General features: G+C 52.6%; 1 protein-coding gene across 1 annotated transcript in view; it reads right to left on the reverse strand.

The window, feature by feature from the left end:
* Positions 1-976: 976 nt before the first annotated feature.
* Positions 977-25691, reverse strand: part of GLP1R (glucagon like peptide 1 receptor) — a 33518-nt gene continuing 8803 nt past the window's right edge. Inside the window, exons 3-13 of the mRNA XM_047102903.1 lie at positions 25158-25265; positions 17307-17425; positions 16841-16947; positions 13066-13219; positions 12378-12537; positions 7877-7937; positions 7254-7323; positions 7042-7130; positions 6580-6718; positions 5633-5674; positions 977-1144 (exon numbers count right to left, since the gene is read on the reverse strand). Coding sequence (XP_046958859.1) covers positions 977-1144; positions 5633-5674; positions 6580-6718; positions 7042-7130; positions 7254-7323; positions 7877-7937; positions 12378-12537; positions 13066-13219; positions 16841-16947; positions 17307-17425; positions 25158-25265 — 1217 coding nt within the window. The remainder of the gene's footprint in view (positions 1145-5632; positions 5675-6579; positions 6719-7041; positions 7131-7253; positions 7324-7876; positions 7938-12377; positions 12538-13065; positions 13220-16840; positions 16948-17306; positions 17426-25157; positions 25266-25691) is intronic.

Raw genomic sequence — 25691 nt, forward strand, 5'->3', positions numbered from 1 at the left:
GCGACAGGTAGTTTCCCCAGAAGTCTCTTTTTGGTCACATCTCTTAAAGTTAGAGGGCACCCCCAAACTCCCATAATCTGGTCACAAATAAAAAGCATTTCCATGGAGAGGTGGAAGTAAAGCTCTCGGCCTTCTGGGTTTCCGACAGTTGCAGGTACACTGTAGCCCCCAGTGCAAATATTCCTAAAGTTCCCTAGTTGAACCCTAGAGGATTCTGGAGCAACTCTAGAATAGAATTCAGAGTTCATGCCAAGAGCTGGGCTCCTCAGCAGTGGACTTGCCCCGGTTCCCTGGACATAGTGGGAGCAGCCACCAAAGCAGGTCAAACACCCACGGGAGAAGTGGGCACCAGCGAAGGAAACCATCAGGCACCTTCTCAGTGTTCATTGTCAGCACTTCTAGAAACAGCTGCCGGTGGCCCAACCAAAGGCCCCCAAAGGCGAGGTGGCGAGATGAGGGAGCGAGATGAACAAGCAATGTGAACAGTGCCCCTTAATGAGGAGGCAGTGGGGGGTGGCAATGGTGACCTAACTGGAGGCCAGCAGACTTGGCTCACGTTCCCTAAGCTCTGCGTGGCTGAGGTTATGTGAGCCTCTTTCAGAACCACCTCCTCTTGCAAGCCCAATCCCACTAATAAGCCACTGACCTTGAGTGCAAGTCTGGGGCTGATTTGCTGCTCTGTCTTGGGGAACCCCAGGGACCTAGTGGCTTAACGGGAAGAAATCCTCCTCATTTTAGCAACATTTTTTCTCTCCTGCCATAGTGATCAAATTAGTAGGCTGTTTCTCCACAGAGGAAATGTAGCCACGGGTCCCAGGAGGCACTGCCCATTGCCTGCCTGATGGGTTTGGGAAGGGAAAGCAGGAATGGGTGTGTGCGTGTGTCCCTCCCTTCCCCAGCCCCGGCAGGGTCTCTCCCACCTGGGGTGGCCACCCAGCCAGCAGCGAGACCACAGGAAGGGTAGGGGCTGGGGGGCTTAGCTGCAGGAGGCCTGGCAGGAGGCTGCATACACACTGCTGCCCACCGTGCCCCCGCTGGTCAGGCTACTGGTGGGACACTTGAGGGGCTTCATGCTGCTGTCCCTCTGGATGTGCAAGTGCTTGAGCCGCCAGCGCTCCCAGCTCCTCCGAAACTCCATCTGGACCTTCCGTGGGAAAAGGAGGGAAACAAAAGCCATCATGCAAACCAACTGCCCACAAAATGGCCCCATTATTACATTAGCAGGGAAGGGAAAAAAATCCACTGCATTATATTAAGAGACACAAGTCAAGGCCTTCGGGCACCTAAATTAATATCCCAATAAAATTGTTTATTGTTGTCTCCTATTTTCCGCCTTTCCTCAGGAGAGAGATGAGCTTGATGATCTAATTGGTCTCCTCCATCTCTAAACTCTGTGACTCAGCTCAGTACCTTTCACAATCCATCACAGTCTTATTCAGCGGAAGATAACAAGAGCGAGAGAAATGCGGGAGACGGGAAGGAGAAGACGAGGAGGGGGAGAATCGGACTTCAGCGCACAGCGGGGCCGAGACGGCCCGAGCCAGCCTGCCAGGATGCGCCTGGTCTCCTGGGCAGCGTCACGGGGCCCAGGCTTGGGTGCGGGAGGGGGCAGAGCAGACACAACCTGTGACCACCCTGCGGCGTGCCAGCTTGCTGCGTGGCTGAGCGGTTGTGGCGAGTGTGCTGACAGGTGGGATGGGGACACCCCAGGCTGATGCGGCCTCTGCTTGTGAAGCAATCTTGTCTCACAGTCCTTCACTGGGGAGGGAGGGGGAGGGATGGTGAACCGAGGCACATGTGTGGGAAGCCACCTCAGGGAACGAAGCAGTTTCATGGACACCAGCAGGGAATGGGACGGGACTGGGGCTTCTAAAAGTGCTGACACATGGTGCCCTTTCTGCCTCCATCAGCACTTTTCCTGAGCCTGTGTTACGCCCCCATAATGACAACTGTCATTAAAAGCCACCATTTAGGGGTGCCTGGGTGGCTCAATCAGTTAAGCATCCGACTCTTGGTTTCAGCTCAGGTCACGATCTCATAGTTTGGTTGGTGAATAAGAGCCCCAGGTGGGGCTTCACACGGAGCCTGCTTGGGATTCTCTCTCTCTCTCTCTCTCTCTCTCTCTCTGCCCCTTCCCTGCTTGCACTCCCTCTCTCTCTCAAAATAAACTTAAAAAAAAAAAAAGCACCACTTACTACATGCCCAGCACTTTCCACTGATTATTTTCCTTAACTTTCTCAGCCACCCTGTGAAGTAGCTTCCATTGTTATTGCCTGCTTCAAGGTGAAGAAACTGAGGTGCAGAGCATTTAAGTATTTCCCTCAGTCTCAGCCAGGGTCCACACCTAGGTCTGGGCTGACCTCCAGGTTGGTCTCCTAAGCACTGGCCCCCTGGCTTCCACAACTCTTTAGGTCGTGCTGGTCCCTGGTGTGTCTCCTCCCCCAACTCAGCTGGGAGCACCGTGAGGGCCAGGGCCACCCCTTCCTCACCTGGGTTCTCTGGACCCTAGTACAGTGCCCAGCATACAGCAAGTCCTCCGTGCGGGCTTTGTAAATGCGCTGAAGGAAAGAGCGAGTGAGTAACTGAGCATCTGACACGGAACTCCTTCGGCTACCGAGGTATTACAGTGAAACACCAGAGGCGAGGACATGAATCCCAGACCCCCTCCCAGTGCTGAGTGCGGTGCACTTCCTCACATGAAGTTTACCCTCACCCCTGCCTCTGAGGTCCTCTCTGGCCAGGCTCCAGGTTCTGGAATCTGGGATGAATGGGTTCAGCTCATGCACTTCTGTTTATACTGGTGGGGAGAGGTAAAGTGACTGCCCCGCGTCACACAACTGGGTAGTGGCAGATCTGGGGCCGGTATTCCGGCTTTTGAGTCAGAGCCATGGCGAGAGGACACAAACCATGGCAAAACCACTCCTCGGCCTCCCCTCCCCTATGCCTACTCTCCTGGAAGCTGATGGAGGACTGATGTCCAGGCCATTTTTTCTCTTTCGGTCACAAGTACCTGGCATTGCCATGGCGACCCAGGGTCTGGAGAACAGCTTTTGTGGACAGAGGTCTCAGCCCAGGAGCCGGGGGTGTTTTTATGGCCCAGTGATGGTGATGTGTCTGTTCTTGTGCCTGGAGGAACCAGGGCATGAGGTGTCTCTGAGGAACTGTGCAGTGCCCTTAAACAAGGCAAGTGTCCGAGCAGGTGTCCCGGATCCCACAGCACAAGCCCGGGAGAGCCCGAGGGGACAGGCCAGCGGGGGATCTGGTGATTCAGGGGTTGTTAGTTGCCAAGGGGCTGAGTGGGATGTGTGCACTCCCCCTGGGCCAACCTGGGGGCAGACAAAGTGGGGAGGTGACGGGTGACAGGCTTTGAGGAATGGAGTCAGGGGGAGACTCGGCCAGGGTCTGGGAGACTCTCCATAGAAGTGGTGGGAAAGCCTCGCATGTGTGTGTGTTGGGGGCAAGCATGTGCTGCCAGCAATGGCTTTGGGGAAGAGGAGGGAGAAGTGGGAAATGGGAACCTCGGGGGACCGAGAAGATGACAAGGGGCAAAGAAGAGCCGCACTCTCTCCAGTGTGCATAGGGACACCTGCCACCCTGTCCCTGTCCTTGGGACATAAAGCAGCAGAACATAGGCCCAGGGAGTGCATCACCCCTCTGGCTGAGAACCATTCCTGAAGGGAATGCCACCTGTGTTCCTCATATCTCAACATTTTCTTCAGTTTTTTAGGAAGTTCTTTGTGAGGGCTCAGATGCGGGGGAGAACCAGGGCTGGAACATCCTACTGTCCCCCACCCCCTCCCCCACCACGGATCAAGGGCCTGTAGGACAAAGGCCCCCATGAGTGTCCTCTACAACGGCCTCCTCTCCTTCCGTGGCCCACCCACCCCACAGGGAGCCTAGCCAGCCCTCTGAGACTGGCCCAGAGGAACAGCCAGGAGGCATGAATGGGCCACGCTGAGCCTGGCTCTCCCTCCCCTTCCCAGTCCCTGCGTTAGTGGAGACCTCTCCCAGCCCCCAGCTCTCCCATCTTCTAGCTGTGGAACTGGGCTATTCGTTTCATTTTGCCAAGTCTTACTTTTCTCATCTGTAAAATGAGGATAACACCTGCTACACAGGACTGGCTTTAATAAAACATGTGGGCACCTTACACAAAGTAAACATTCAGGAAGTGTTTCCCTCCCTTTTGGAGCACCACATGCTCTAAGCATCATGACCGCCATTTCGCAGAAGAGGAAACAGGTTTCAAAACTTGCCCAAAGTCACACAGCTCACTAAGCAATGGGGCCTGGATGGGAGCAGAGACCTGACTCCAAAGCCCATGTCCCACATCTTTCCTGCTCTTTGAGTCATCTCACAGCATCCTGAAATACCAAGGTCCCCTCCACAGCCACCCTGTGCCCTCCACACTCACAGCACAAGTAAATTAAGGCATTAATGCAGACTCTTAAGCCCTCTGAACTCTGGGACACCAGACTCTGTGACAGAAGCCACACAAGGAGAGCCAGGGTCTTTGAGGAGCAGGGTTCATGGGTCATCTGAGCCCAAAGCTCACTGATAGAAACCCTCACCTGGGCCTGAATGGAGTCAACAGAGCCCTCAGTTTGTCCCCCAGACTCTGAGGTGGGGGGTTTCCTACCCCCTCTTCCCTGCTGGGGTTAATCTTCTTGTGAATACTTCCCCTATGGTGCCACGTCCAGAACTATAATTTGTTCCCCCTCTGGAAGGAATGGGGTGCAGTGCTGTGGCATTTGTGATACCCAGTGATGATGGGGATCGCTTCTACTCTGTTCCAGCACAAAGCTGGGTGCCTGAGCAGAAGGGGCCTTCCCCAGCACCACAGGCACAGACACCCCCTCTGCCTAGGAGCTGACTGTCTCGGACAGGGGAGGGCTATGGTCCAGCAGGGTCTGCAGGAGAGGATGTGGGACTCAGCAACAGCCTGCTTCTTCTACCCCTACAGCCTGAAAGCCACAGGAAGAACACACCCCTTGGCCATTGGCGGGCTGGGGCTCTCACCTGCACACACAGGGTGGGCGCTTTCCTCTTTCTGTTAGGATGCATTTGAATCCCATCTCTGCCACCACTTCTAGGCCAAACCTGGGGCATGTTTCCTACTCTCTCTGATCTTCAATGATCTCATTGTGAAAAATGGGAATATTAAAACTATAGGGATTAGCAGAGATTTTTTTCTTGGGGGTGGGGTGGGGAGGGAGGAAGCAGTGATGATTAAATAAGATAGTGAGTATTAAAGCCCCAAGGATGTGACTTGGGCATGTCTACTGTTGAATCAACTTGTAACAATCACCATCGCCTGTTCATTCAGGACCCCCTTAACACAAGGCTGGGTCTTCCCCAAGTTCACATCCATTAGGGTATGCCTGCCCACTGTGTGTGTGTGTGTGTGTGTGTGTGTGAGAGAGAGAGAGAGAGAGAGAGAGAGAGAGAGAGAGAGAGAGAGGAGATATCCATGCATAGAAAACAATACATGGACAAGATGCCTTCTCAGCTCTAGCGCCCAGTGGGATGGATAGGGGGTTTCCGCTGAAAAGATTGATGGGAGCCACCACTGACAACTCTAGAACAGCCAACAGTAGCAGTCCACAAGTGTCCCCACGTCCCTTCTCAGGCTTACCTCATTGTTCACAAAGCAGTACAAGATGGCCACCATCAGCCCCTGGAAACAAGAGTCATATCAGCAGAGAGGAAGCAGGAGGGAGGCACCTTGTAGGTAGACCCTGAAGCTCCTTGGGGCCCCAGCCCCAATATCCACCTCCTCAGACTGGGCATAGCCAGAGCTGGAGTGGTGGGTTCCTTCTCCTTTCCTTGCTGGAGGAACAAGAAGCCTCCTTGCTCAGATACTGAGAGGTTCTTCAGCTACCCTCTCCTTGAGGAAGTCTGACCCGAGAAAGTACACCACCTCTGATCGTGGGCCATTTTCCCCTGCCATGGCTCCATCTGTTCATTCAGCAGACCCAGCATTCCCAAACTGTGATCTACATGTGTGTGCACATATGTGTAAGGGTACATGCATGGGCTTACATGCTTGTGGCCCTCCCACAAGCCTCCTGAGGGGCTGAGACCAGGTTCTCATATATCTATACCCCCCAGTGACACTCATACACCCTCAGCATCATCTGATACTAGTGGGGAGGTTGAGTTTCTGACTTTGGAAACTACATAACCTGGAAAATCTTATTTCAACATCTCTGAGTGTCAGTTTCCTCCTTGGTAAAATCAGATGATCCTGCCCACCTCCTGGGATGCTATGAGGATTAAATGCATGATGTGTGCAAAGCCCCTGGTGCCCAGTAACAAACAGCCTGGTAGATGGCGGTTGTGATGCCAGGCTGGATGCCCACAGTTACATCTGGGAAGGCTTCTTGTCCTACGTGCGTATAGAGAAGACTGGCCTGGGTGCTAGACACTGATTTAGCCCTGGCTCTACTCCACCCATAGCCCTCTGGGCATGGCCCACTTTCCCCTGAGGCCTCAGGGCGCCCATCTGCATGGTGCAGGCTGGTCTCTGCCCCGCTCCCACTCTGACACTTGGCAAGTGAGGACCCCCCGCCGTGAGGTCACCTGGAAGGAGGTGAAGGAGAGCTCTGTGAACAGCTTGATGAAGCGCAGCGTGCCCCGTGCATGTTCATCCATCACAAAGGCAAAGACGACCTCATGGGTTCCCAGCAGGGGGATGAGCGTCAGTGTGGACTTGGCAAGTCTGGGGGTGGGGTGAAGACATCATTCTGGAATTCTCCCATGGACGTGTATCCCCTTTCTGTGCCCCAAACCCACACCTGAGTGACAGACATTCTCCCACCCCAAATACGCTGGGATGGGCTGCCTGGTGGGGAGGAAGTAGAGGTCAAGACACCCAGAAGCCCAGGAGATGCCTGGGTCCAGGACTAAGGGCAAGGCTTGGGGTCCTGGCCTGGGCCAGGTGGGAGAAGAAGGTCACGCAATGTTCCAAGCTCTGAGCCCCAGGATCTCTATTCTGGAAGCAAGGGTGAAGGGCGCCCATGAAAGCCAGCTCAGGTACATCACCTGCACTTGATGTCCGTCTTGCACATGAGATTGGCTTTCAGTTTGGACACCACAATGCAGATGACCCGGACAAAGATGAGGAAGTTCACCTGCAGGGCAGATGGGAGGGAGTGGCTGGAGGCCCCCTCAAAACACCCCCCTGTTTCCAGGCCTTCCCCCAGCAACACCTGTCCAGCCAGAACTGCCACTCCCACCCCCACACCATCACTCACCCCAATGGCAAAGAGAATGGGCAGCCGGATAATGAGCCAGTAATTCATGTTTGAGTTCCTGGTCCAGCAGCTGGAGAGGAAGAGAAATACACAAGTACCCAGTTGGACACACAGAGCCCCCCTCTCACAGTGCAGGTACAGGGGCACACAAACACATGTGGCCATGCAAAGTGACCCTCACAGAGCCACATAAATGCTGCCACAAGGAGCTACCCAGTCCCATAGACTCATGCAGAGTCCTTCAAGCCACACACACACACACACACACACACACACACACACACACACACTCCTAAATACATGGTCACACAGAGAGATACACACAGCCCTTTGTGAACCAACAGTCATGATGCCTAGCATCATACACAAAATAGCAGGAACATTTCACAGTTATTATAGAAAAGTCATTGCATACCCCATGGACCCAGCACCATTTGTTATCACCCAGTCCCGGGAAGGGATAAGGAAGGGGTACTAAGGAACTAAATTCATAAATTAAGCTCCTGATCCCTCGGTTTATCCTCCCAACAGGTGGTAGCCACGTACCCCAGGGGCCAGGGAATCCCAGGGGGGTTTGAGGATGGGGACCTCAGCACACCCATGCCCAGGAGCAGGACACTCACCCTTCATCCTCATAGAGGTACTTGACAATGCCCCAAGGGATAACAAACAGCAGGGGGACACCTAGAAGAGAGAGGGGAAGAGAGAGGGGAGAGGGCTGGCAGGCCTGACCCACCACCATGCACACCCAGAGGCCTCTATTTACCCAGGCCTCTCCCGCCTCCAGCCTTTTCCCTCACCTGACTCCAAAACCACTTTCTAGCAGGTTTGGAACTTGGATGGTCTGGGAGCCTGGGGGAGTGGAGGCGGCAGGAACACCTCCGTGCCCCCACCCCCCAACCCTGCCCAACTCCCTGGAGTCTTCCTCAGAGAGAGGATCGCACCACACTGTGGCTGTATCTGTCCTAACCAGTCCCCCCCATCCCAGGCACACTGTGAGAGCTTGCCCCCAAGTCCAGGCTGAGACATGAGGATGCAGACACCAGAGTAACAGAGGACAAGGCCATGGAGTGGGAAGAACATTCTAGATGAGGTGGAGCAGGCCAACCCACTGATGCCCTTCTCCTCCTGCTGCTGCCCACGTGCCCATCTCAGTCAACTCCTTCAGGCTCCAGAAGCCCCTCCAGCTACCTGTTCTCTACCCGCATGCACTACAAGTGGCTGGGCAGAAGCCTGGAGTACAGACAGGGGCCCCATCCTTGATGCCAACAGCCCAACCAATGGCACAGTGGCCCACGGTAACAACAGCTCCAATGTAACACTTTCCACTTGACTGAGACTCAAGTGGTGTGGCAGGCAGCCTCTAGGAAGTTTCCCAGCGACCCTCACCTCCTGGTATCTACACCACCATACAGGCTGTGCTGTATCGGGATTGGTCTGTGTGACCAAGAATGCACTCAGAAGCGATGGCAGGTCACTTCTGAGATCAGGTTATAAAAGACTGTTAAAAGGTTAAAAAAGGCTTGTCTTGGGCTCTCCCTCAGTCTGATCACTTGCTCTGGGGGACGCTGGTTGCCATGTCATGAGGGCACTCACCCAGCCAGTGGAGGCCCCTGTGGCAAGGAATGGAGGCCCCCAGCCCACAGGTAGCAAGGACCTGCACTTCCTGCCAACAACCTTGTGAGTTTGCAAGGGATTCTCCGACTCCACTGAAGACTTGCTGTGACAGCAGCCCCAGCCAACAGCATGTCTGCATCTCTGTTAGAGACCTTGAGCCAGAGGCATGCAGCTAAGTTAAACCAGATTCCTGCCCATAGAAACTGCAATAGGAAATTGCTGCTTAAGCGGTGAAGTTGTGGGGTCGTCTGCTCTGCACCCGGAGCTAACGCATCCAGCTGGTTCCCAGTTCCTTGAGGGTACAGCGTCACTCATTCTCAGAGCCTCAGGGCTCGGCTCAGCCTGAGGGCTCAATATGTTTGCTGAATTCGAATGGACTGTCCGTCCTCACGACAGATGGAGATGAATGAGGAGCTCTGGAGGGTTCAGGTGGGACTAGAGAGCAAGGCTGCCAACCCACGCCCATGCCAACCACCTTCGGTGGCTTTCTGCACCAGCTCTCCATGCCTGTCTCTGTGGGTGCCCCTCCCGGGGTTGGAGATGTGGGCGTCGGGTATAGGTGAGAGTGTGTGTGTTAAGGTGTGGACACAGATGTGAGTGTGTGGTGGGCAGGGCCATGCACAGGCATGTGTAGCTTTAGGGGGTCTCTCCCCAGAACACATTGCCAGGGCAGAGCCCCATTGACAGTCCTTCCTGTCACCACGATCCATGTCCTCAATAGCCATTCCCAAGCAGTTCATCTGCCAGGAGCTACTGTGCATGACAGTGAAGACAGGGAGGAAGCCGAGAAACTCACAGCTGGTCAGCATTCTTCATCAGGTACCTTCCTCCTTGGCCATTGTTTTTACACAAACCAGACCTCTGAGCATCCACGATGCTTTAGTAACAGGCCTTCATGAGACTGGACAAGGGATGGGTGGCTTCCAAAGGCCTCAGAATATAGCATGGAGCCTGCCACAATGAAGATGCTCAGACAGCATGGAAGGAAGGAATGATGGGTGGATCCACTGGGAAGGGAAACTCTCCTGGCAAGAACATGCCAATTCCCTGAGCCACACACACATGCGGAAACCTCCTTCCTGGGCATTCCCAGCCACCTCTTGTCCTTTTTCTCTGAGATCCCACTCAGAATTGGGGGGCTCACTCATGGCGTCAGCAAGACCTGGTGAACTTCACTCATTTACCAGCCTCTCCTTAACAAGGCCTTTTCTGCCACATGCAACCATTACACACCCCCTCATTCCCTGCTGGCTGCATCTTTCTCCCATTTAGAAAATCAACAAGACAAGCTGGAGAAAAATTTCACATTAAGAAACACAGAACTGGCCCCGAGAAGCAATGACTCCCTCGTCCATCACTTGCCTCCCTCCCTTGCAGCCTCCCTGTGGTGGGTAATGGGGCACCAGCTGCCCATGGATGGCAGCAGGAGCTGACGTCTTTTGGGACTCCCCAGCTGTGTCAGAGTTGTAATTTTAATTCTTCTGCTTGCATGTGAAGCTAAAAGTTGTTTCCAAGCATCCCAAAGTGGGCTAGGTCTCCTGGCCCCACAGAAGAGCTCTTTGGAAAGCTTTCTCTCTGTCCTCTGTCTTTGTCCCTCCCTCTCTGCACCTCCCATCCCAATTCCTCAAGATAAGGGTGTTCTCATTGGGAAGAAAGGTCCCCCAGTTCCTACCCAGGTGCCCCTCAGACTCTGAGCCCTGAGCTGCAGCATGAGGTGGTGGGAAAGGATGAGCTCCCCTTCCCCCTCTTCCATTTCCCACTCAGAAACCTCCAGGATTCCATGTGTCCCCACCAACCCTCCAGCAACCACCCCCGCTCCTCTGCACACAGCACAAGGTCCCCTCTGATTGTTCCTGCCCTCAGGTCACCATGGAGACAGGCACTAACAGTGTTGACGCTATTTCCCAGAATGGACAGACATAGTCCCCCACCTTAAGGACAGCCTCCCCAGAGCCCCCTCAATGACCTAACACCGCCCCACCCTCCATTAGCTGCAGGGCTCTCCAGCTGCCCACTGCCTGGGTGACTGCCCTACCCTCGGAGGGGCGGAAGAGCAGGGAAGGATGGGCCCGTGGGGAGGTGGGGGAAGGGTGGGAGCAGGGAGTTGTACACAGAGGAGAGACCCACCTGCCCAGAGGCCTGAGCTCGCTCACCTTGTCTATTAAGGGACCAAAGAGGCAATGCAGGACAGAGAACTTTCCATGACAGGCAGCAGCCCAGGGCCTGGGAGTCAGGAGGCCTGGTTCCAGTGCTTGCTCTGCCTGCAAAGCCCTGCCCTCTCTGGGCCTTGGGTGCCTTCAAGACACTGATCACCCTCTTTAGAGGTACTCTTCTACAACAGGGCCACAAAGAGCCAGGTGGCGGAGGGACACCGGTAAAAGGGAATTCAGGGTGAGGACAGGGGCAGGGAGGCTGAGAGGGCCAGAGAAAGCGCACAGCCAGGGGGCCAGACAACCTGTGGAGGCTTCCTGAGGAGGCGGGCTGGACCGAGGACAGCCTTGCAAAGGCTCAGAGGCAGGAGCCAGTATGGGAGGGGGACATCACACGTGGCTGTGACTGAGGCGGGAGGTCCCCAGTGGTCAAAGTAACCTGAGGCAGGCGAAGGAAGGAATGACAGTGGTGAATGAATGAACGGCAAGCTTGAGGTGGAAGGCAGGCTCCTGTGGCGTGGGCAGGGACACTGGCAGATTAGGAAGGGCCAGAGGGCAAGGCCCATTCTCTGGCTCCATCCAGGGGTGGGGGGGGGCTCCCGCGGGCCTCTCCAGAGTAAGCGCTGTTGCCTGTGTTTTCCCTGTAGTGGGGTGGGGGTTGGGGAGCTGCTGGTGGGCTTCTCAGCCCCTGTTCTCATCAGAATCGCACGCGGCGAGAGGCAGAAGCACAACCAGAAATGTTCCAGCAAAAAAAAAGACACGATAGTTCTCGGCAAACTTTTTTGGCTAGAACATTTCCAGCTGGGCTCCAGGCACATCCGCGGTCCACCCTTTCCTCAGCTGGCTTCTGGCTGCCAGCCCTGCCCTGCCCGGCTCTCCTCTAAGCCCTCCTCTTCATCATCAGCTGACAGAGCCACAGCCCCTCAGCCCTCACCTCCTGACCCCTTACCCTGAAGCCCAGGACTCTCCACTTCCCTCAGGGCCTGGGTACCAAGGACTGGGTATGGGACTCCATCCCCAGGGGTCTTAGCAGTAGAGGTATTTGAGGACAGTGCATGGCTGCCCATGGTGTGTGTGTGGTGTATCTGGCCAGATAGGGGGGAGGCCTGTGTTTCCATTAGGTGGGGCAGGTGATGCAGAGACGGGAGGGTAACCATAGCCCTCTGCATGAGTCCCGTGCCCAGGACAGAGTTATCCAGTGGGCCCTGCCCTTGGCCCAGCAGTGTGTTCTGAGCACCAAGAGGGCTTCCTGGGGGCAGCCTGAGGGCAGTAGTCCCAAGAGAGGTCAGGGTCCCCCGCCTCCCATGCCATGGATCGGGGTGGAAGAACACGTAAGATGAATGATAGTCGACCTTACCCCAGCCTATGCTCAGATAGAGCCTGAAGATGCGCTGCTCGGAGAAGACTGAGAAGGCCAGCAGCGTGTACAGGTACACGCCCTCCACCAGGAGCCAGTAGTAATTGGCCGCCACGCAGTACTGCATGAGCAGGAACACCAGGCGGCAGCCCAGAGAATCCTGGGGGCAGAGGAAGGGTCCCCAGGGGACATAGCTCTGCCTCCTGCCTCTCTTGATCCCCCTCCCCATCCTGCCCCAGATGCAAATACCGGATGAGAAGCCCTAACACCATTTTGCCAGGGCCAAGGCCAAGAAGTTGACCTGCTTTAGCTCACTGAATCACTACCCTGAGTAGAAGAAGCTAATATTATCCCCATAGAGGTGAGGAAACTGAGGCTTAGAGAAGTTAAAAGACTTGTCCCAAAACTATACAGCTAGTAAGTAGCAGAGCTGGGATTCAAGCCTGGGTCTGTTTCCAAAGACCATTTCCTGTGTCAGACAGAACTTCTTAAGTGCAGGGAGGGTGTCTACATCTTTAGACTGGGGGCTCCCCAGGGTGGACTGCCTCTCCCATCCGACTGGGGACTCCCTAAGGACCAGGTGTGGCAGTTCTTGCCTTTCTTTGTGCCAGGCCTGGGTGGGGTTGGGGAGGCTTGCCTTCACTGACTGTCCATCCCTCCCCAGGCCCTTCCTGAACACATCACACACCTGGTAGGAGAGGAGCCCATCCCATTGGTGCTGCTGGGGGGCTGTGCTGTACATCCACTTGAGGACTGCGTCCCTGATGAAGACGGACAGTGCTCGGAGGATGAAGGACGCAAACAGGTTCAGGTGGATGTAATTCCGGGTGCAGTGCAGGTGTCTGTGGGAGAAAACAGGGCTCTTTCCTAGCAAGGTGGCTAGCAGTTCTGCTCCACTACCCCCCAGTTCAGGCTAACATACACCGCAGGCATGTTTCTGCATCTGGGACTGAGCCTCTGTCTTTTCTTCCTCTGAAAATGCCCCTCTTCCTCGTATCCTTGAAAATTCTTGGATCCAATATAAGTCCTGCCTCTCCATGGAGCCTTCAGGTGTGTGGTCACTGCCACCACCCACCCTCATCCACACTATCTTCCTCTCTACAGCATCTTCTTCTCTACAAAGTCATGTATAATCCAAGTGATTTATGTGTGAAGACCACCTTCCCCAATGGAGACTTTGCTTTGCTTCTTGAGGACAGGACCCACATCTCACATGCTTCAGGGGCAGACTAGGGCTAAGCACGTAGTAGGAATTCAAACACTATTAGACACAATTTCAATATCCTTTCATGTAAAAACACAGAGCAAACTGCAAATACAAGGGCGTTTTTTAACCTGATAAGGGCTATCTACCCAAACCCGGAACAAACATCATTCTTAACTGAGAAATTTTATAAGCATTTCCTTCAAAATCAGGAAAATAAGGATTATCTAGCCTGACAAAGCTATCATCACATCTGTTCACCATTGTAATATAGATCCTGGCCACTGTAAGAAGGCAAGGGGGAATAATCCATACGAATTGGAGATAAAGGAACAAAATTTTCATTATTTGTAGATAGTAGAGTATCTTCATAGAGAATCTGAGATAACCTACACACAAATTATTAGAACTGATAGATTTCATTCAACATGGCTGCTGATGTGTGTTTATATATATCAGTAATAAACAAATAAAAAGTAAATTTTAAAGATTCATATATAATTTTTTAATTGGCTACATAGAAATAAGTCTAACAGAAGATGGGCAAGATCTCTATAGAGGATACAATAACATTTGCTTAAAATAGTTAGACAAGACTTAAAATTACACATTCATGGATAGACTCACTATTTTGAAGGTGTCAATTCTCTCCACATTAACTGATAAATAAAAAATAGCTATAATAAAAATTTCAACAGTGTTGATTTTTTGTTTTCCTGGAACTCTCAAAACGTACAAAGAACCAAGGGTCAAGCATAGTCTGGACCCTCCTAAAGACCCACAAAGTAGACAGGGCACCTGGTGGCTCAGTCAGTTAATTATCCAACTTTGGCTCAGGTCATGATCTCACAGTTTGTGGGTTCAAGCCCCGCATCAGGTTCTGTGCTGAGAGCTCAGAGCTGACAACCCAGGCAAAGATAACTCTTGCTGCATGGAAGAGTAAGCCCTACAAACCCAAGGGGGAAAGGATGAGCTGTTACTAAATGGTACTGGACCAATTATATATATATACACACATATATATATACACATATATATGTATATATATATATGAAAATAAAATTAAATCTCTTATTTTCACCATAGACAAAAATTAATTACAGGTGGATTAAAGAACCATAAGAGAGAGAGAGAATCATAAATAGAGCCTGACATGGGGCTTGATCCCATGACTCTGGGATCATGATCTGAGCCCAAATTAAGAGTCAAACCAATTGAGCCACCCAGGCACCAAGAAAAGATTCCTTAAACAAGATCATAAAGGAGTTTGGTCTTTGGAAAAAAATTGATAGTTTTTTTTATCAACTGGCAAAATTAATCTTTATCAATTGATAACATTTAGTGATAAACTTTATTAATAAAAATGGATACACTGATATATTTCATTTCATTAAAATTAAGGACTTCCATGCATAAAAGGCACTATAACGTGAGTGAAAAAATCAACCACAGACTAAAAGAGGATACATCCTAACTTAGGATCCAGGATATATAATGAATGGCCAAAGAAAAAAGAAAAGGCCAAATAAGCCAATAAAAAAGTAAGCAAAGGATAGGAATAAGCAATTCATAAAATGAAACACAAAAATGCTTGATCTCTCTAGGAATCAGGGATATGCAAATTAAAATCATGACATATCTCATACCCTTCAGATTAGTAACAGGTGAAAATACTAAATATTAGTGAGGATGTTAAGTAAAGGGAGCTCCCATTTATTACCGGTAAGAGGGCAAACTGGTATGACCACTTTGGAGAGTAACTTCACCTAATAAGTTTCCTTTTTTTTTTTTTGTAACATTTTAAAAAAACGCTTATTTATTTTTGAGAGAGAGAGAGACAGAGCATGAGCAGGAAAGGGCAGAGAGAGAAGGAGACACAGAATCCAAAGCAGGCTCCAGGCTCTGAGCTGTCAGCACAGGGCCCAATGCGGGGCTTGAACCCACTAACCACGAGATCATGACCTGAGCCGAAGTCAGACACTTAACCGACTGAGCCACCCAGACACCCCTAATAAATTTTCAAAAGCACATGGCATTCAGACCAGGCAATTCTACTCAGAGGTACATGCCCCTGAAGAAATGTACAAGGGGTCATAAGTAAGAATTTGCCTTGTAGCAAGGTTTGTAATTCAGAGAAGAAAAAAAAAAGGAAACACCTCAAATATCCATTAAAGTGATAAAAATAAATTGTAATATATTATACAATAGAGTCTGGAGTGACGGTTAATATAAAACAGAACTACCTGCATTAACATAAATGAATCTCACAAAAACATTGCAGGCCAAGAATAACATTGCAAGAGTATATACAACATACCATTAAAATACGCAAAGTCCACAGCTATCTATTTGTACAGATACTATAAATGTGGAAAAAGTATAGAGATGCCTGGGGTTTATAAGTAGCCCCTTCAGGGCTTTCCTCTGGTTGTGGGGGTGGAGGGCAGTGGCAGGGTGGGCTACCCAGGGCAGCATGCCTGTGTTGACTGTGTGGTAGGTGTTAGCTCTCGGGCTCGGCATTGAGTGTGCCAGTGATCAGTATCAGCCACTGTATTTTAATATCTCTGAAATACTTCATAATAAAAGGGGAGAATATTCACCGAGTGAATGCATCTATCAAACACTGACTGTGCCCAGCACTGACTGTGCCAGGTGCCATGGAGGCGACAGGAGGAATGAGGCTTGTCCTGTTTCTGTGGGGCTGGTATCCTGAGGTCCCTGCACTCAGAATTGCTCCTGACCTTGAACCCAGCCCCCCTGGCTTACCCTCCACCAAGTGCAGAGGGAGTGGGAAGAACATGGTCCTCTGGAAGGAATGGCTCATGGAGGTTAGACTTAAGGAAGACCTTTTCCAGGGGGCTGATAAGTGCCAAAGAGGGCAGAATCTCTAAACCCTTGAGCTCTTACCTAAAATCAAACTGAATTCCTGATGATTTAAGCTTCACATGCTCAGCTGAAGGGGATGTCCCCTAATCCTACCACCCACTATGAAGGTCTGGGGATATGTGCTTTGTGTGTTTGTGTGGTGTTTGTTTTTTTCTCTTTTGCAGTATTCTATGTAGGCTCTTACAGAGTAGAGATATGGCAAACGGGGCCATATCCCGTGTTTTCAGCCTCATATTCAGTGGACAGGCTCTCCGGAGATCTCCTAAGAGAAGAACCTGCAGCACTGTCACTTTAGTTTGGTGCTCCCTCATCCACTGGGGACAGTGCGGGGAGCTGGAATGAAACAGCCCCTCCGGGCCCCCAGGCCCCTTACCTGAAGCTCAGGAGGATGGCCGAGGCGATGACCAGAGCGGAGAAGGAGAGTGTGTAGCCCACCGTGTAGATGATGGAAAAGGACAGGAGCTGCTCCTCTGGGGAGCTCTGTGTGCACACGAGGGATACAGTGCACGTGAGGCAGCCCACGCCCTCCTCTCCCACATCTGTCTTTCCCATGGGACAGGGAGAGGCGGGGCCCCAGGTCAGGCTGCACCAAGGACTTCAGAACTAAGAAAGAAAATAACCTATGGCAATGGTCCTTGGATTTCCAGGGCCTCGTCCCAAGGCCAGTGGGGTGAACACACACGGCCTCTGCCCAGCAAGCATGGTGTGCAAAGCCCCCAGAAGCAGGGGGATAGACAAGATTGCCACAGGCCAGCCCATCAGATGCCCAGGGGCCCTGCTCCAGTGCGGCTGGGACCCCGTTACCCCTCACTGACTTGGAGCCCCCATCTGCAACTCACTCTCTCCCCTCGCTTGGACTCCTCGCACTCAGACAGATTCCTCCAGGGCAGGCTGGAGTTGTCCTGGCGCAGCCACAGGCCCTCGGCTGTGCAGAACCGGTACACGTGGCCCTGCAGCACTGGGGCAGAGAGACGTGGGAGCTGAGCCCAACACCACAGAGCCCTCATTCCTCCCTGCCCTGGGGGCCCCCCTGCTCCCCCAGGACTGACCTCTTGGAGTTGGCAACACCTCTGAGACACACACACACACACACTCACACACACACACACACACACACACACACACACACACACACACATTCAGGCCTTCCTCTCTTGCCATGTGCCCATTTGGCCCAGGGACAGGAAAGGCAGTCGCTAAGGGCCACCCAGCACCACCTTCAGCCTTTCCTCCTGGCCACCCTGGGATAGAGTTTGATGAAGCCATGTTTTTGAGATAACTCTAGCCCATTCCCATGTCCTGCCTCCAGCCTCAAATCACACTGCTGACAAGGTCTGGTGCTGAACACCAGTGGCCTTCAACAGCTCCATAGCCACCCACTGTGACTTCGAATTTTCAGGACTAGCCCCTGCCTCCCTCCAACACTTCATAGACAGAGCAGATCCTGGGAACAGATGGGCTCAGAGCTCCTGAGAGGAAGAAAGAGGCACTGCCTCCGGGAGCCTGTCTGAGGGGGAGACACAGTCCTACCCTAGGGAGCTCCAGTCTGAGTGGGGGAGACACAACCCTGCCCTTGGGGAGCCCCATTCTGACAGGGGAGACACAGCCCTGCCCTCAGGGAGCCCCAGTCTGAGTGAGGGAGACATAGCCCTGCCTCACGGAGCCCAAATCTGAGGGGAGACACAGCTCTGCTCTCAGGGAGCCCCAATCTGAGGGGAAGACACAGTCGTGCCTTTAGGAAGTCAGAGTCTTATGGAAATGACAGAGTCTTATGCTCAAAGACAGCCTGATCTAAAAGAAATCCAATGTCAATGGTAGAGGCACAGCCCTTGGAGACTCTCCATTCAAAGACGGAAAACCCAGCTCCTCCCTTCGAGTAGCCCCTAGTGAGGTGCTGGGGACAGAGACTGCCCTCGGAGACCTCCCAGTCTGAGAGGAGGGAGAGATCCAGCCCCTGTCCTCAGAGAGCTTTCATTCTGAAGGAGGAAGCACAGTTCCTGGCTCCAGGGAATCAAGACTCTCACAGGAAAAAAACAGTCCTCAGAAAGTAATAACATAAATGCAAACCGAGAGAGATCAAACACAGGCCCAACAGAGCTGGGGTGGGACGCTGTCTGTGCTCATTCACACACATCAAGTCTGACCTGCCCTGCTGGCCCCCTACCCAGGGAGGTGGGTGGCTTGTGGTCCCTGGTTCCCTGTGAGGTCATGAAAGGGAATAAGGGGTTTACTTGTGCCTGGGAGGAAATACCTCATTGCCTTCCCGGAGGAGAATGTAAGTCTGACCCCAGAGCCAGGAACCCGGGGACAAAAACGAGGTTAGGGTTAGCACAGGAAGATTAAGGAGGGAAACTGGAGCCAGGACAAAATGTAAAAGATTTAAAAATTCTAAAGGACTAAAAGATTTTAAAGACCAGTCATGGGATGAAGGTGCAGTGGGAGGGAGGGAGGGAGGAAGGATGGGAAGCATTGGAGGCCCTGGTCACAAGTTTCCAGGTGGAGGAGTAGCAGTAAGAACTGTGTGTGGGAAGAGGCTCATTAACATGTGTACATGAGGGTAAAAGCAGAGGGAGGCAAACCTTAAGAGACTCTTAAACAAAGAGATCAAACTGAGGGTTGCTGGAGGGGAGGTGGGGGGGGTTGGGCTAAATGGGTGATGGGCATTAAGGAGGGTACTTGTTGGGAGGAGCACTGGGTGATGTATGTAAGTGATGAATCACTGGGTTCTACTCCTGAAACCAAGACTATACTGCATGTTAACTAACTCAAATTTAAATAAACAAATTAATTAAAACAAAAACAAAAAAAAATGTGTGCATGATGGGAGTGAGGCAAACCCCAGGGCCTGCCCTGAAAGGGCCCAGCAGGGACGCAGCCATCTAGGCCAGGGATCTGTTTTACCTTTCACAAACTGTCAGTCTACCCACTGTTCTTATGTATCAGGTACCTGCAGGGCCTATCGCTCAGACCCTTTTCCTTCCAGACCCCCAACCCCCAGTCACCCAGTGCAGCGTCCCTGTTCACTCCTCTCCTTTCTCCCCCTCTTTCATAAAACCTGAACCAAGGCCCTCTTCAGGAGACCGAAACATCTTGTGATAGAGTAAATCACCTCGCAGTATCAATGCTTCTAGAAGAACATTTTAAGAGACTTTACCTGAAAGAGAAACAAAAACCTAAAAATCTAGTGACAGGACTTCCGGCAGCGAAAAGAGCCTGAGTCCCAATACCCCTCAAATGCATTTATGAACAAAATCAGGCAAAGGCAAAGGCAGAGGAGGGGAGGCATGTGGTCTGATTTTAGCAGATTTTAGCTCTTCTCGAGCCCTGAGTGCCCCTCTTATCTGTTGCACGGATGCCTGGAATTCTTCACCAGGGGTCGAGTCTTCTGATAGAAGGCCAAACCAGTCTTCAGAGCACTGATGGGGATCTGGGCTGACCCCAGAGGGAGTGAGACTGATGTCAGGGCCTTCACTGGCAGCCCATTTTGATGACAGCAAGGAAGGAGGAAGAGAAGGCAGAGGGACAAAGGGAAGGGAGAGGACATGGTAATGGGGCACAAACCACCGAACCGCCCATTTACCCAGGACTTAGCCCACAGCAGTGTGACCCCAATAATACCCCAATAATACCACAGCTAGATGCACCCACAATTGCTGGTTCCCTCCCTACATGCACCTTATACAACCTCTCTACAAGCTACACACAATATTGGTTTTCAAACACCTGCTGTACGCTTGACGCCTTTGAACATCACAACCAAGTTACAAGGTAGGCATGTTAATCCCATTTTATGGATGAAGAAACTGAGCCTCTTAGTGTCCAAGTGACTTGCCTAAGCTCACCCAGCCAGGAAGTAGCAGAGGCAGGATTCAAACACCTAGCTCTTTGCCTTCAGAGGTCAAAAGTTAGCAGCCAAATTCACTGCTAACAGTCAACAATGGCCATGTGCCATTTCTCTTCTGCCCTTCAGGGCTTGGGTTTGCTAACATTCAGCATCCTCCCAGTAGATCCTCTTAGCAGCCTGCACTATTCCTGGGCCTTCTGTTGAGGGCCAACAGGGAAGATGGGGAGGTGGTAAATGCACAGATGTGCCACTGGCACAGTATCAAGAGATCACTGCGTCCCCGAGAAGCTCGGGGAACCTATGAGAGTGTGTCTGTCAATTATCCCTCATTAGCAGCCAGTATTAAAAGCCAGGCTCATTCTTTGCCAGGCCTATGGTCCCCAGATGCCCATCTTGGCTGGAGGTAGGGAGGGTCCAGGCACAGCCCTGCTTATCAGCCCAGCTTTATCTGGCCCAGGAACTGCTGGTAAATCACAGCCAGGGGATTGGCTCTGGTCTTGTCAACACCAGGAGGCAGCCGGCCACATGCCAGGAGGCCCAAGGATATTTCATTAAGTCAGACCCTGGTGCTGGAAATAAAACCCCCAATTAAACACTTCCCCTCCCGGAAACTGCAGCGGCGTCTGTAATCAAGCTAACAGCCGCCCTTCCACGTGGATGCAGGCTCTCAGGGCTGTGGAGAGCTGCTCATGAATCCATTAGTTCTTGCACCCTTAGCAACAACAGCGGCCAGCAAGGACTACTGGGCCCCATCTGACAGACGGGGAAGCTACGATTCAGAGACGGTAGTCACAGCCCCATCCCATCGTGGTGGAGTGAGGGTCAAAGGCAAGGCTAGAACTGAAGGCATCAGCTTGGGGTGGGAGACAGCCAGGGGTAGTGCATCAATCATGACCCAGGAGAACTACACAGACCCAAGATCAAATCCTGGTTCTGCCCTCAACCAGCTATGCAGCCTGGGGCACACCTCCCTAGGTCTCAGTTTTCTCATCTGTGAAATGGGAACCATAATGGCTTCTCAGGTCTGTGGTGTGAGGATTAGGAGATAAAGCACGAGAAGTGCCTGGTGCATAGTAGGCCTTCATGACTTGGTCACATTGAAAGCCCTGCTGATGCCTCCACCCCAATTTCTCAAAAAAGGCACTCCCCCACTGAGGATGGGGCTGGAACTCAGGACACCACCTCAGCCACACCTCCAGGGCCAAGCTCTGGCCTCAGTCTCTCTGTGGCAACGCTGGCCTGCCATGAAAGCTCCTGGGCTCCACATTACTCAAGGGAGGCACCTGTCAGAGTTTCCGAGAATTGTGAGTTATAGGCCATTTTAAAAGCATTTTATGACTCTCATGTAATGAGAACTAAACTAACAAACAGGTACAGATCAGGAGGGGGTGCAGCTAATGAGACCAGAATGATTTGTAACAAGCAGATCAGCTGTTTGTGGGTAAATGAGGCTGTTGGATGACCCTCAGGCGGCAACAGGCTCTCAGAAGCCACTCAAGCCTTCTGGTTTACAAAGTCTTACTGACACCAGGCATCTCGTTCGAACATGTTCCTTCCTTGACTCATCTGCTTCTGCCCTCTGGAGTCCCAAATTCTGAATTAGAGGGCTCAGAATTCGAGGATGTCTGAGGGCATCCTGTCCCTAGGACATCGTGTGGTTCTGAGGCCTGAGGCCTGGCCCCATCTACAAGGTGATGCCTGGATGTCCTCCCTTCCTGGAGGGTCCTCCTCTCCCCTTCTCCCCCCTTCTCCAACTCCCTTTTGTTTCAGGCCTGGCTCTGATGTCACCTCTCTCTGGAAGCCTTCCTGATGCCACACCCCAGGCAAAAGAGGTGGCTCTGACCTCCCTCAGCACCACTTTCTGAGCCGATGAGCTGACCTCTTCAGCCCTGTGGTGAGGAGTCAGTCCTCCTCCCCAGAGCTGACCTCTTCAGCCCCATGGAGAGGTGTCACCTCTTCTCCGCAGCACACCCACACACACTCCTGAGGTCTCATTAGTACCCCTATCTCTTGACATAGGCCTGACCCGAGTGTCTGGTAATTGTTTTAATCCTTTCTCTAGTCGCACATTCCTTTGCCCTGCTCTGCACTCCCCGGGGACAGCATCACTTGGGCTCCCTGCCCTCTATGAGTTTGGCCAATGGGAGGCACAAGTAAAAGGTAGGAGGGCCCCCTGTGTGGCCACAGCCCTGCTGGGTGGCCTCCCCATTGCCACTCCACTCAGATCTAGGAATGCTAAAGCTTCCGCCTCTTAAAAGTCCTTGGTGCTTTATACACCTTACTGGCCCCTTAACCCTGCCCCGCCCCCTGTAAGTGACCCCTCCGTTAAATTCTTCTCAAATCCCCAGCTGAGTGTGTTTTCCTCCAGGACCCTGCCTGCGACACCCCTGTCCTTCTTGCTGCCCACCGCCCCACTAACTCACACTGTGAAGTTTCTCCACAGGCTGTTCCCCTTGATCAGCCCAGGAATGCTCCAGTACTGCCCCCTTCTGCTTTCACAATCCCTGGGTGGGTGTTAGGGAAGTCCCTGGTGCCAGCCTCTGCCAAGGGGACCACCAGGACAAGCCAGAGACCGCAATTATGCTGTGGGAGCCCACGGTGGGTCTCCCTACAGGTCCCTAACTCAGGGAGGGGAGAGTCAGTGATCCTGAGTGTCAAAAAAGGGAGTGAATTAGCCTGGTGAGTCAGGGAGGGGGTGGAGACTGGCAGGGGGCCTATGCAGTGGCCAATATCTTCGTGGAGAAAGCAATAAAACTGTGTTCGCTCATAAACGGGCACCACCAGGACCTATTTCCTGCTCAAATAAAATTAAAGGTGATGGATGGAGCTGCGAGTGGCAGGCAGAGCTGGGGGCAGCTTAGTGTTGAGTGATGGACCCTGTCCTGGGCCCGGCTCCCTGGGGTCTAGAGGCCCAGCCCAGGCTGGCCAAGCAGCCAGTCCCAAACATCTCAGAGGCAGGGAAAGTCTGTGTATTGGGGGAGGTGGGGGAGGTAAGTAGGGTGGGTGGAGAAAATTAACAGCAACCATTCTTCAAGAACCTGCAATCCTCCCAGCGACCCTTATCACCGGATTTATCCCATCTCCCAGATGGGCGAGTGAGCTGAGGCACAAGGGGGTCTGGGAATCTGCGGAAGCTCACACAGCCACTCACAACATCGGCAAACAGAACCATTAGATTGTAGGACTCGACTTTTTCATTTGTAGGGAGAGGCCAGGCCGCTCACCGCCCTCTCTTGGATGGAGTGTGCCCAGCCAGCAGAGGCCCAAGGCCACCCACCTGTCGTCATGCCCGGAGCCACAGCGACACGCACACATGCGCACACACGTGCATGTAGGCTCACTCAGCCTGGTGCAGCAGTGAAACGCACTCTCAGCCAGACTCCAGACCTGATTCCTGGGTCTGCTACCCACTAGCTTGTGGGCTTGGAAAAGGCATGTAGCACCTCTGTGCCTCAGGTTCCTCCTCTATAAAATGAGAGCATAATCAGAGTACTTGCTCATGGGGTAACGCTGTGAGGATGAAATGAGTGTAGGTATGTAAAGTGTTTACAACAGGCCACAGAAGTGCTGCGGGCACGGGGGAGGGGGGGCACAGATCCACCCTGCATCTCACCAGGTGCACGTTCTCCCTGCACACCTCAGGGTGAGGTGGGGGTCCTGAGAGAGCAGAGAAGGAAACAGCCTCCTAGCACTCCTGCTTGGGCTTCACCTGACCTCAGTCCTTTGTTCTGAGGTGATATCCACGCCAGGCCTTCCCAGGTGCCCTAATGTTCCAGTAAGGGGCTGCCCCCTCCAGGAAGACTAATGGCTTCCCATAGTATGAGGACATTTGCTTTTGGGTTGGTTTCTGCTTGAAGGCCTCTTTGAGGCACAGTGGTTAAGAGCAGAAGGCTGGCTTCAAATCCTGGCTCTACCATTTACCACATCATCTGGAGCAAGTGGCTGAAACTTTCTGGGGCCTCAGTTTCCTCAGCTGTACAACAAGCATAACCACAGGGTAATTGTAAAGAGTAAATGAATACTCTGCTTTTAAGGCAAGACTTGGCATGTAGGTCGCCAGTACATATTAGCTATCATTATTATGAGAGTCTTTTCTCCCCTTACTGAGACTATGAGCTCCTTGAGGCCAGGGTGATAGTCTCCTGTTAGCCTCCCTGGTGCTTGGGATAGGCAGGTAGTGATGGGGGCGCATTAGGTAGCCCTCTGAGCAGAGTGCCCCCCCGCAGGCTCTGTAGGTCCCTGCACTCCAATGACTCTCGCACCCACCCAGACACACCTTTCCTGGTGCAGGGTCCCCTGCAGGCAGGAGTGATCTAGGGAGGGAAGCCCACTGGGGAGGGACAACCCCACCAGCACCCTGATGACTAATCCCATCTGTGTTCATCTGACCAGTGAGCCTCTGAAGAGTCAGGAGGTAGCCAGGTACCACTACCAGGTATGGGGCACCTACAAACACACATCATACGTACATACATACACACATACACATACCCAGAGTAGTGATGCTTCTGGGTAATCCCCAACCTTAAGTCTGTTCCTACCCAGCTCCTTTCCTGACTACTGGATGGAGGGGGCTTACATTTCTCTCTTAAGTCAGGGGCTGAAACCCCACACTCTACCCTCCCCCTGTCACATGCCAGCATAGGCCCTAGCCTAGGTTACACCTGACACCCCCCACTGTACCCCCCAGAGGAAAGACAGGGAGCCCACCCATTAGGAGGCCTAAAGATCTTCTGGGGTGGGGACGGCTGTGCCTCGGCAGAAAGGCAGCAGTGTGCACCCTGCTCCAACTCCACCCCCCTGCCCCCCAGCCTCCTGGACACAGGGAAAAGGAGAGAGGACTTACCACTGCTGGCCCAGGGCAGGTACCAGGGGCAGCTGACATTCACGAAGGAGCCCGGCAGCCCGTCTGGCCAGCAGGCATACTCATCGAAGGTCCGATTGCAAAACAGGCCTGGGTACAGGAGGAACAGTCTCTGAGTCCCCACCCGGCCTGCCAGTGGCACATCCCCTTCACTGCCACCGTGGAGGCTGGCAGGGCAGAATCCTTGCACTCAGCTAACCTCTGCTGAGCACTCACTGTATGCCAAGCACTGTCCCCACCCAGCAGGTACCAGGCCAGGGGACTCAGCCACTTATCAGCAGTGGAACTTCGAGCAAGTTACTTAATGTCTATTTTCTCACCTGTAAAATGGGACTAATCCTGAGCCCACAGGGCCTTTTGGAGACAAATACTGTGTTATATAGATATTTGAGCATGGTAATTAAGTGCTCAATAAATCCCTATGGGCCATTCTTTTTTTTTTTTTTTTTTCTTTTTTGGAACTTTCAGTGGACTCATGATTTATTCAGACTCCCTATGAAGGCAGTATTCAAACAA

This window comes from Lynx rufus, unplaced genomic scaffold, assembly GCF_022079265.1.
Source record: "Lynx rufus isolate CCGP_SWC_20201006 ecotype Redwood Valley unplaced genomic scaffold, mLynRuf1.p SCAF_6, whole genome shotgun sequence".
In the NCBI taxonomy this organism is placed as follows: domain Eukaryota; kingdom Metazoa; phylum Chordata; class Mammalia; order Carnivora; family Felidae; genus Lynx; species Lynx rufus.